Raw genomic sequence first — 10,574 nt, 5'->3', positions numbered from 1 at the left:
ACATTACAAATGGCAACTGTGGGGAACCTGCAGGGCAGCAGGGGAGATTGGCATGATAAAACCACTATCACACAGTGGAGGATGTATGAGGTTCAGCGTTATTAGCACAGAGAAGGAATAATTAACTTTCCAGAAGCTTCCTGTAAGTGCTCTGGGATGCAGGATTGATTATGTGCTTTGACAGTCAAACTACTTTCTAGGAGAGAAAAGTCAGAGTCTAGAATTTAAAGCAGATAGTGAGTTGGATGTAGTGAAAGAGCAAGGAAAATTTTTCTGTCGAACTGGTGTTCCTGTTGTTTGTGTGGTGTGGAAAAATACTGTTTGGAACACTTTGAAGGATTTCTTTACAAACTGCCTAACATGTGCCAAGGAGATGGATTATGGTAACCTCTGGTCTGTTCGCTGGGCTAGGTAGTAGACATCCGGACAGAAGATGGCAGCTGTAAGTGAAAGGCTGGCTGGGGAAGTTTAGAGGAAGAAAACATCCGCCTCTCTTCAACAATTAGTATGCTGCCCGGGATAGGCAGTCAGATAATGAAGGGGGCCAAGCTGAATGAGATTTTTAAATTTCGGGGCTCCTGTGTTTCCAGTCTTTTGAGCTGATCCCCCTGAGGGCTCCTCATGGCTGGGTGCCTCATGACCCTCCCAGAAGGAAATGCGATGGTCATGTCTCCAGCTCCACACTCGCACCCTCTCTATACTTGCCATCGCTGCTGCTGTCTTCCTTGTGATTAGGTCTGATCTCTGCCAGCGTTGCTTGCTCGGTGGCTTCTAACCGCTGCTAACCTGCTGCCTACTTTCCTCTTTGGGTAAGGTGACCAGATTTAACATTGGTAAAGCGGGACACCATTGATAAAACTCATATCCTGGCGAAATAGCCACATGGCAGCCGAAAACCATATACCCTAGCTTGTTGTGCATTCTTTCCAAAAATCAGGACTTTTTAAAAACGCCCCGGGATGTGGGAAAAATTGTTAAAAATCGGGTCTGTCCCGCCCAAAGCAGGACGTCTGGTCACCTTATCTTTGGGGGACCGGCCAAACTCTAAGAAAGAGCTACCCTCCAAACTGCCAGCCCCACTTCTCCACATCAGCCGATGTCGTTCGGAAAACCTCATTTGGAGCCGACGGATGTGAAGTGCTCATAGTTACAACACAAGGGAATTCTTTCGTTGACTAGTGAGAACTTGACCAGGCTGGAAGGGAAAGGAGACGCATTTTCCTTGTTCGTTGTGTCCTGTGCAATCTTACTCGTCGTCAGCCTTCCCTGTACAGTCCTCGCTGTCCATCAGCGCTCGGGGCTTGGTTTTCTCTAGTGGTACTCAACAGTTCTACTTGTGAGCTGAGGGAGATTAACTTAAAATATGCCCAAAGGAAATACAAGCAAACAGCCTGCACAGGCTATGTTTATAAGAACTGGCTCAGGTGCCCCCGTACATGCCTCCATGGCGCGCTAAGCTCTTCCTTTGCAGCCAGCAATTCACACTGGTGATTTCTTACTTCAGACCTGCTCTCCCCGAGGCCAGCGGTTCTCAACCTTCCTAAGGTCGCGACCCTTTCATACAGTTCCTCAGGTTGTGGTGAACCCCCAACCGTAAAAATATTTTTGTTGCTACTTCATAACTATCATTTTGCTATTGTTATGAATCGGGCAACCCCTAGGAAAGGGTCGTTGGACCCCCAAAGGGGTTGCGACCCACAGGTTGAGAACCGCCGGACAATACACTCTGGATGGCACCTGTTTAGGATATTTTAGAAAGAGCTGCATAAAGAAACAGGGATATATGTAAAGCTTCAATTACCTCTTAGACTTCTTAACTATGGGATGACCAGGGAGGGTTCCTGAGCTTTTATGCTACCTCTTTCTAGTCAAAGAGATATATATGTATTGAAGATTATGGCAACGATCCCGCCTACTTCTTTGTTGAGAAATTGGTCCTTTATAATATCGAGTAGGGTAATGAGAAATAGAGGTGAACTGTCCCCTGGAGAAATATCAAAGTGATGGTTGGTATCAGGACAGATCGTTCATATAATGTGTGGTCGGGCAGACAGAGTGTTGTAAGGTAGAGAGACTTGGCGCCCAGTCATGGGGAGAACGGAACTGCTCCTGTTGGTCGCGAAGGCTGTCAACTCTCCAGGGGCACACAGCCTGTCTGTCTCCCACAGAACAACTGGGGGCTGAGAAGCTCAGCCCTCACCGTTAGCAGATAAATGAACCATCCACTATGACACAAGGGCAGGGAGACACGGGCCCCATCTGCCTTAGGAGGCGAGGGAGGATTTCCTTGCAGAAACCCCAAGAGTAGACACGTTGTCACACTTTTCACCTCTGAGTCTCCAACATCCAGCAGACACGAGTGACCACGCATACGACAATAACTGATTGATAAATTACTTTCCTTCTTGTTCTCTTAGGCGTCTATTTCTTACTCAAGCTACTGGACAGGAAGTACCACCTGACAAAACTGCTTGGGAGTTTCCAGAAACACTTAATGGTAGTATTTTACTCTAACGGTGATGACTTATTATTATTATTATTATTATTGAAAAAGCACTGATTGAGCAACAGTTATGACAGAACCTAACGTGCAATACCTCTTCTCACGCAACTCACTGCCATGGAGTCAACGCAGACGCATAGTGACCCCCTGTGCGTTTCTGTGACTGTAACTGGACGGGAGTAGAAAGCCCAGTCTTTCCCACGGAGCTGCTGGTAGTTTTGAACTGCCGCCTATGCAGATCACAGCCCAATGCCTAATCCTACACCAAGAGCGGTTCAGAGAACAAACGCAGGCCAGCTCCTTCATAGTTCTCTTCCTGCAAAGCCTATGGCCTGTTTCCTATTTGTAATTCCATGTTCAGTCAAATTTTAAAATCAAATAAAAAGCCACCACATTTCACCCTACAATATATAGTGGTGGGGAGGAATGCGATGTTGTCGACATTGGCGTAGTTTGGGGTCCATGTAGCTGATCAAAATTCTGACACACGTTTCCACATGATTATTGGAACTTAGCTAAGAGAAGAAAATACAACTAAGAATGTACAACATTCACATTTTGACAAATCGTAATTGTAACTCTCAAAGGGTTTTTCAACTTAACATGTGACCAAAAATGTTTTCCATGATTAATGTATTTGTATTCACCCCCAGAATCAACGTCGAAATTACAGGAGGAAGAAGTGAGGAGCGGCGAGCTGGCGAGCGCCTCGGCGGAGAGCAGTGCCTCCCGCGTGCCCTCTGAGGACACCCTCGGGGAGGTCCACCCGCAGCCCCAGGAGGAGGACAGCTCCCACGCAGAGTCTGGAGCATCTGAGATAAAATACTTACTGTATGAAGATGAGCAGGACTTCAGGGTAAGGGTCTGTGAGCACAACTCTGCCCTAATACTAACCTGATACTGCTCTATTAACTAATGGATAACATTAGCCTAGCATTTAATATGTGGATATCGAAAAATGTATCTGTAATCGTCAGGGGAAAATGAACCATGATTTACATTTCTTACTGCATACGAGTTTTAGTTCCACCCATGATCAGTCTGTTGCATATATTCATGTAAAGACACCCCTTCCCCCATTGTTGGTGTTCCATCGCACAAAGTCTCCTGGCAGAGTTGCCATTTCTGCCGTTGAAAAAGGATGTTTACATGTAATAAGACCCTCGTCTTGCAATACTCTATCATACAATCCCCAGCATTGCTTTTATCAAGGCCATATTATCACATTGATGATTCTTCTGCCTTATCTCCAACATTTGCACTCTAATTCACAGTAATTATCAATGGATGTCGATTGCGTGTTTGATCAATTTCAGACAGATGTTGGTAAAAGTCTTCTATTTGCCCATCTTTGGCATTAGTGGTTAATGCGTGAACTTGAATCGTCATAGTCTTCCTTGTAGGTTTATTGATCATATCCTATCACTGACACTGTTGTAGTTCAGGGTAGATCTTGACCTGTTCTTTTCACTGATGCCTGGGTAAAATACACAGGAATCAAATTTACTACTGCTGTGGGAAGAGACAAAGGGGAAGTTCAATAACCTCAGCCAGAACAAGGTCAGAAGGCAACTGCAAAACAGCACCCATTGCTCCCATGCAAGTCAAGTTGAAGCTGAAGAAAATTCAAACAAGTCAACCCACGCGAAAATACAACCTTGACTATATCCCATTAAGTTGCTGTAACTAGATCCCTGAACTTAGACACCATCTCAAGAACAGGTTGAACACTAAGAACTGAAGAGCAGATGAACTGCAGAATGGCGTTAACGATCTCATACATGGGGAAGCCAGGAGGTCATTAAAAAGACCACCTGCCATATCCAGATGACACAACCTCACTTCCTCAAAGTCAAGAGGACTGGAAGTGCTAATTGCTGAAGATCAAAGACTACACCCTTCAATGTGGATTATACTTCACCATAAAGAAAACAAAAATCCTCACAATGGGACCAATAAATAACATAATGTTAAAGGAAGCAAAGCTTGATGTCAAAGATTTCATTTTATCCACAATCAATGCCCAGGGGAACGTCAGACAGGAAATCACACAACATATTTCATTGGGAAAATCCATGGCAAAAAGATCTCTTTAAGTGTGAAACAGAAAAGCAAAGATATAACTGCGACAAATAAGCTGCACCTGACCCAAGTGTGGTGTTTTTCCATCACCTCATTTGCATGGGAAAGCTGAATGATGGCTAAGGAAGACTGAAGAAGAATTGATGCACTTGAACTACGGTGTTGGTGTAGAATATTGAATATACTGTGAGCTTCCAGAAGAACAAATACCTGTCTTGGAAGAAGTGTTCTTTTGAAATTCAGAATGTTCTTTTGAAACAAGGATAGCAAGCCTTCGTGTCATGTACTTTGGACATATTACCAGAAGGTATCAGTACCCGGGGACATCATGTTTGGAGAAGCAGAGGGTCAGCAAAACAAAGGAAGACTGTCCACAAGGTGGATTAACGTAGCATAGTGACTGCGACCATGGCGACCATGGCCCACACGTAGCAGCAGTCAGGAAGACGCCCAGGACCAGACCGTTGTGCCATGAGTCAGAATCGATTCAACTGCTCCCACCATCAGCATTAGTAGAATATCAACCCTAGTGCCTTCTTCGTAACAGTCCAACTTCTTAGATACAAGTTGAGCATAGGGCTGTATATAAAAAAAATCACCCCTGAACTTGGTGGCTTATAACAATAATCACTTGCTCCCTTTCAAATGGCTTGCCAACTAATACTTCAGGAAGGACTTAATTGGGCAATGGTGACTCGGGGGTTGTCCGTGAATCACAGTCATGTGTGAATGGGGCTACAGTCCCCTGCAGGCTGGACTAGAGTAGGAAGGTCCACAGTGCTTCTTCATGTGAATGGCAAGTGTGTGCTGGCTAAGGGGGTGGGTGGCGGCTCTCTTCAGGAGGGCCACCTCACAGGGCACCTGAGTGTCCCTTTATATGGTATCTAACTTACACAATCATGCCCTGGTGCAGGGGTCCTCAAACTTTTTTAACTGGGGGCCAGTTCACTGTTCCTCAGACCCATTGGAGGGCTGGACTATAGTTTAAAAAAAAGCTGTGAACAAATTCCTATGCACACTGCACATCTTATTTTGAAGTGAAAAACAAACGGGGCAAAAACACCCGGCGGGCCGGATAAATGTCCTCAGTGGGCCGCATGTGGCCTGCGGGCTGTAGTTTGAGGACGCCTTCCCTGGTGGGATAAGCATTGGGTTGTTAAGTGCCGGGCTGGTTGTTCAAAGCCACCAACCACTCGTGGGAGGAAGATGGGGCCAGCTGCTCCATTAAGGATCTTCACTCTCAGAAACCCTGTAGGGTTTCTATGGGGGAAGTTTGACTCTTTCTAAAGGGTTTCTATGCGTCTCAATAGACTCGCTGGCTGTGTGGGGCTTTTTGTATTGTTTTGGGGGGCTTTCCCAGAGCAAGCAACCCGAGTCAAGATGAAAGCTACAACGTAAGTCTTAGATTTGGGCACCAAACCCCAGCACTTCCATCACAGTTCCTGGGTTGATGCAACTATAGAATGCCACCCACGGGAGGGAGAGGAGATCCTACTTCTTGACGGAGGAAGTTCAGCATTACATTATAAGAAAAGCAAGTGGGATAGGATCTATATATTCATGTGACCATCTTTGGCAAGTACAAATTTCCAGATATACCATTATTAAAACATGAAGCATCTTGCCTCTGTTATTCCGGATAGATAGAGAAACAATTTCATAGACACTCATGTGTGTAAGAGAGAGTTTTATAACAAAGACTAATTTTGTACATTAAGAAAACATCCCAACCCAGCCCAAATCAAGTCCATAAGTCCAATATTAACCTATATGTCCAATACTAGTCCATAAATTCCTCTTTAGACTCACGCAGTCATGCAATAATGCCAAATTCAGGAAGATCACAAGTCAGTGGGTGGAAATTCTTGTGGATCCCGTGGTGGTAGAAGCATCTCAGCACTGGCAGGGATCTCCACGTGGCCCCTCCAGCTCCTAGGCCTCTGGCCGCATCAGCGTAGCTCCATCAGGCTCCTAATGTTTCGCAGGGAGTGAGCATATGTCCCACCTCCAGCAAGCTATTTTCTCCTTAGTGCTTCCAAATGCAGTCATCACGTTGCGACCTGATTGACAGGCTAAACTCCACCCTTTCACTCTTAAATCTCAAATTGACAATAGATTATTTAACTACCACAATGCCTTTTAAGTTTTGTACATTCCAGTTATCCTCTGTTCTATCCCCGTGCTACTTGCCTTCTCGATCCTACCAAGAGCTTTAAAGGCGAGTCGGAAGAGAGCACTGTCAGAAATCAAGGAAACGAACGGACCGGCACGGACCACTTTACCTGACTGCAACTCAATCCTACTACCACCTAGCAACCATTTGAGGGACCAAAGTTCTAGTCTAGTCTCTTTGCACCTAAACACCCCCCCAAGAGTGTCCTGGAATCATGACTTTTTAAGTAGTAATGACCTTAGGTAAATTAGACAAAATTCCCCAATTGCAAGCTATTTGGTTGTGTTGTGTAGGCTGCTAACCTCGAGATCAGCAGTTCAAAACCACCATACACTCTGAGAGTGAAAGATAAAGTTTTCTCCTCTAGCAAATAGTTCTAGTCCTGGAAACCCCCAGGGGCAGTTCTGAGAGTCAGAGTCAACACAAAGGCAGTGAGTTTGAGAATTGTTTCTTTATTTTGTTTTTGAGCCATAGCAAATTAACAAGGTGGTTTTTTTTTAATGAATAGTAATTTATTTTCTAGAAGTCCAAATCAAAACACCAGAAGGGATATGCTTCCTCCCCGTTTGTCTGTCAGCTTTTGGGGAAGATTGTTCCTGGTCTCCTTCACCTCTCTAGCCCCAAGTATTTCTTGACACTTCTTAACCTGGTAGACAGGCCTTAATAAGCTGTCTGTGACTCTGTTTCTATATTTGCCCCCTCTGTATGACACCAATCATCTGGGTTGAGGATCTACCCTATAGGACTCTGTTGACTTAAATGATAATATCTGCAAAGAAAAACCCTATTTCCAAAAACTCTGTCATTTATACCACTACAGGGTTTAGGACTTAAGTGTATTTTGGGGGAACAAACACAATTCCATCCATAACAAAGGCCTACCTTTTCATGTATTTGGGATGCTGTGGAACTGCCATGGCCATGATTTATTATTTTTTAATTTTTCTCCAGATGACTCTAAAATATGTGGTAGACCTCTTTCAATTTGCCTTTGTCTTGCTTTACATTAATTACAGATCTATAGTTACATAGTCATAATTTAAAAGCTGAATACAACTCTTTGCATGTTTGAGGAATAAAACATCGTCTTCCTTGTTGATTCTCTTAAACTCAAATGCCTTTAGCCCAGGATTTTCATTTGTCAAGAAATCAATGACATGCCAGGTACTTGTTACATGAGTAAAGATTCAAGGAAGGAGAATAGGAATAAAGTAGATCTCTCTACGTGCTAGCTGCTTACAAGTAAGAAAACCAATAATAATCATTATACAAGAAGGGTGCACTTCCTGGGCCTGTCTCCCTGACCAGTTTATGAGTTGATCCTTGTAGCCCAGCGCTCGATACAAGGCCTGGAATACATAGAACCAAGTGAATGCGGGATGGGATATTGGCAAGGGTCAAAGAAGTTTAAATTTAATTTTGTGTTGACTGTGTGATTTAATATAACCAGACTATATTTTCTTATGAATTTCTTCTACATTAGACTTCTAAGTTCACTTTGTTGAAATCACTTTGACTGATCATGAGTTTGGCATTATATGGTGAAGGTCTATCTACACAGTAGCCAGAATTCCCATGAAAAGCACAAAATTCAGGGTCAATGAATAGTTGATTATTAGAATATTTATAGTCAAAACTACTTTAATAGGTCTACTACAAAAATATTCTATTTTTGGATAATATTGAAAACTCAGTATGGCTATATACAGTATACAAGGTACCCCCGCCCCCACCAAACCCAGAAAAATGCTCCACTGGGTAAAGCTTTCATAGTACACATCCCTCCCCCCCCCACTAGGTAAGCATTGAGCAACTCGCTCTTAGTTAGTTCTCTGTGGTCACAATGATTTTTTGTAAAAGCAGTTTTGCTACAACCTCATTTTTTGTGATGGCTGATTTAAGAGAACAGCGTGGAGCTGTGAAATTTTGTTTCCTGCTCGGGAAAAATGCTGCAGAAACTGTTGTAATATTGAACACAGCTTACAAGGACAGTACTATGGGAAAAACTCAAGTATACAAGTGGTTTTCTCAGTTCAAAAAAGGTGAAATATCAATTGATAACAAACCTCGTTCTGGACATCCATCAACTTCCCAAATGGACAAAATATCAACTCATAGTGCATTTGGAGTTTGTTTCACCAGGCCAGACTGTTCATCAAACTCTCTATTTAGAGATTCTGAGAAGATTGTGTAACAGTGTGAGACAAAAAAGCCCTGATTTGTGGCAGATGGTGGACTGGTTTTGCCATCACAACAATGCACCTGCACACACAGTCATCTCAGTGTGCCAGTTTTTGGCAAAAGTCAGCCTGCCTCTCCTGCCCCACACACCTTACTTACCTGACCTCACTCGATGAAACTTATTTTTGCTTCTGAGAATGAAGAGGGACATGAAAGGACAGCGATTTGACAATATAAAAGAGATGACGAAAACAAATGAGGGCGGTGCTGTCAGCCATCCAAACAGATGAGTTTAAAAACTGTTTCCAAGAATGGAATCTCAGATTGACAAATGTATTAAGTGTAATGGAGAGTACTTCGAAGGTGATAAGGTTGTTTTGTAAAAAAATTTAAATACTTAGCTTTGGAAAAAAAATTCCATTTTTGTGGGGTACCCTCTGGTGTGTGTGTGTGTGTGTGTGTGTGTGTGTCCCAACTCTAGCCAGCACACTTGTCCCCATCCCACCACCCACTCCTTAACCCCCTTGCTGCTTACTCTTTGGAAGATGTTGCCTACCACGCCTCACTGGGAATATAAGTCTTCCAGGGTCTTTTTTTTGTTTTTGTTTTTAATTAGCAGGCTCTCATGTTTCATGTGTTATACAGCAATCAGGTAATTAGGAGGGCAATGAAATCAATCAGAGAAATGCCAGCCATAATAAAGCAAAGCTAATCTATCAAGGCTGGTAACGTGCTGAATAACCTGTTCTGTCTCTTCATCACAGGATTATGTAAACTTGGGACCCCTGGGAGTGAAGCTCATGACCGTGGAAAGCAGGAAAATGCCCATTCATCTTCAAGAGAAGGAAATTCCAGTCAAATTCGATGAAGATGTTAGCAATCCACAAAGACTCCTCACATATAGAATGATGAAGTCTTTTCTCTAAGACTGACAGTTCCAAAGTAAAAGCAAATGTTTCTGATGGGTGATCTTTGGGAACTGAAATATATTACTTGTCCATTTTATTTACACTTGGTGTTTTAAACCAGTTGTTAGAACAACCCTTAGGGGAATGTATTTCTAAAGGTCATGATTACATTTCAAATCAAAGTTCTGGGTATTCAACTTTTCATTTCATGGCAAGAGTGATAAAAATGAGAGTATACTTTATAATTGAAGCATTCGTTATTCTGACAGTGGGTCCAAATTGATCTGAGGTCACTTCCCACTGAGAAATTCACTGAGTAGCCTATGCTATGATTCCAACGTGAAATCATTCCATGAGAAACTTGAATGAGAAACATGTCGAGGCCTGCATAGCACTAACTACCTCCGCTTTCCCTCTGAGACTGCTTAATGATAGCGAACCAGTCCACAAATCAAGCCTGCACTTGGCTACTAAAGGCAAGGTGGGTGGCTTGAATTTGCCCGACAGTGCTGAGAAAGAAAGTCCTGGCCCTACTGCAGTCCGGCTGCAGTCACCGAGGAGCCTCCGTGCAGACTTCCATCTGACACTCACGGCTTCACCAGGAGTCACAACGGACCCAGTGGCCACGACTTTTTTTTTTTTTTAAAGGAATATAAAACTATTTATTGACCACGGTTCACCAGTATTTACAATAAAGTAAACAATATACAATCGGGTTAACATTCTG

The 10,574-nt window shown here is 43.3% G+C and overlaps 1 protein-coding gene across 1 annotated transcript in view; it reads left to right on the top strand.

The window, feature by feature from the left end:
* CCDC83 (coiled-coil domain containing 83) overlaps nt 1–9,865 on the top strand; it is a 67,120-nt gene extending 57,255 nt beyond the window's left edge. The window contains exons 8-10 of the mRNA XM_004708948.1: nt 2,418–2,497; nt 3,157–3,359; nt 9,704–9,865. Coding sequence (XP_004709005.1) covers nt 2,418–2,497; nt 3,157–3,359; nt 9,704–9,865 — 445 coding nt within the window. The remainder of the gene's footprint in view (nt 1–2,417; nt 2,498–3,156; nt 3,360–9,703) is intronic.
* The last annotated feature ends 709 nt before the right edge of the window (nt 9,866–10,574 follow it).

The sequence above is a fragment of the Echinops telfairi genome, unplaced genomic scaffold, assembly GCF_000313985.2.
Source record: "Echinops telfairi isolate 266 unplaced genomic scaffold, ASM31398v2 ScPeMD7_1713;HRSCAF=2227, whole genome shotgun sequence".
NCBI classification, from domain to species: Eukaryota; Metazoa; Chordata; class Mammalia; order Afrosoricida; family Tenrecidae; genus Echinops; species Echinops telfairi.
The sequence above is the reverse complement of the archived record's forward strand: the minus strand, read 5'-3'. Positions and strand labels throughout refer to the sequence as shown.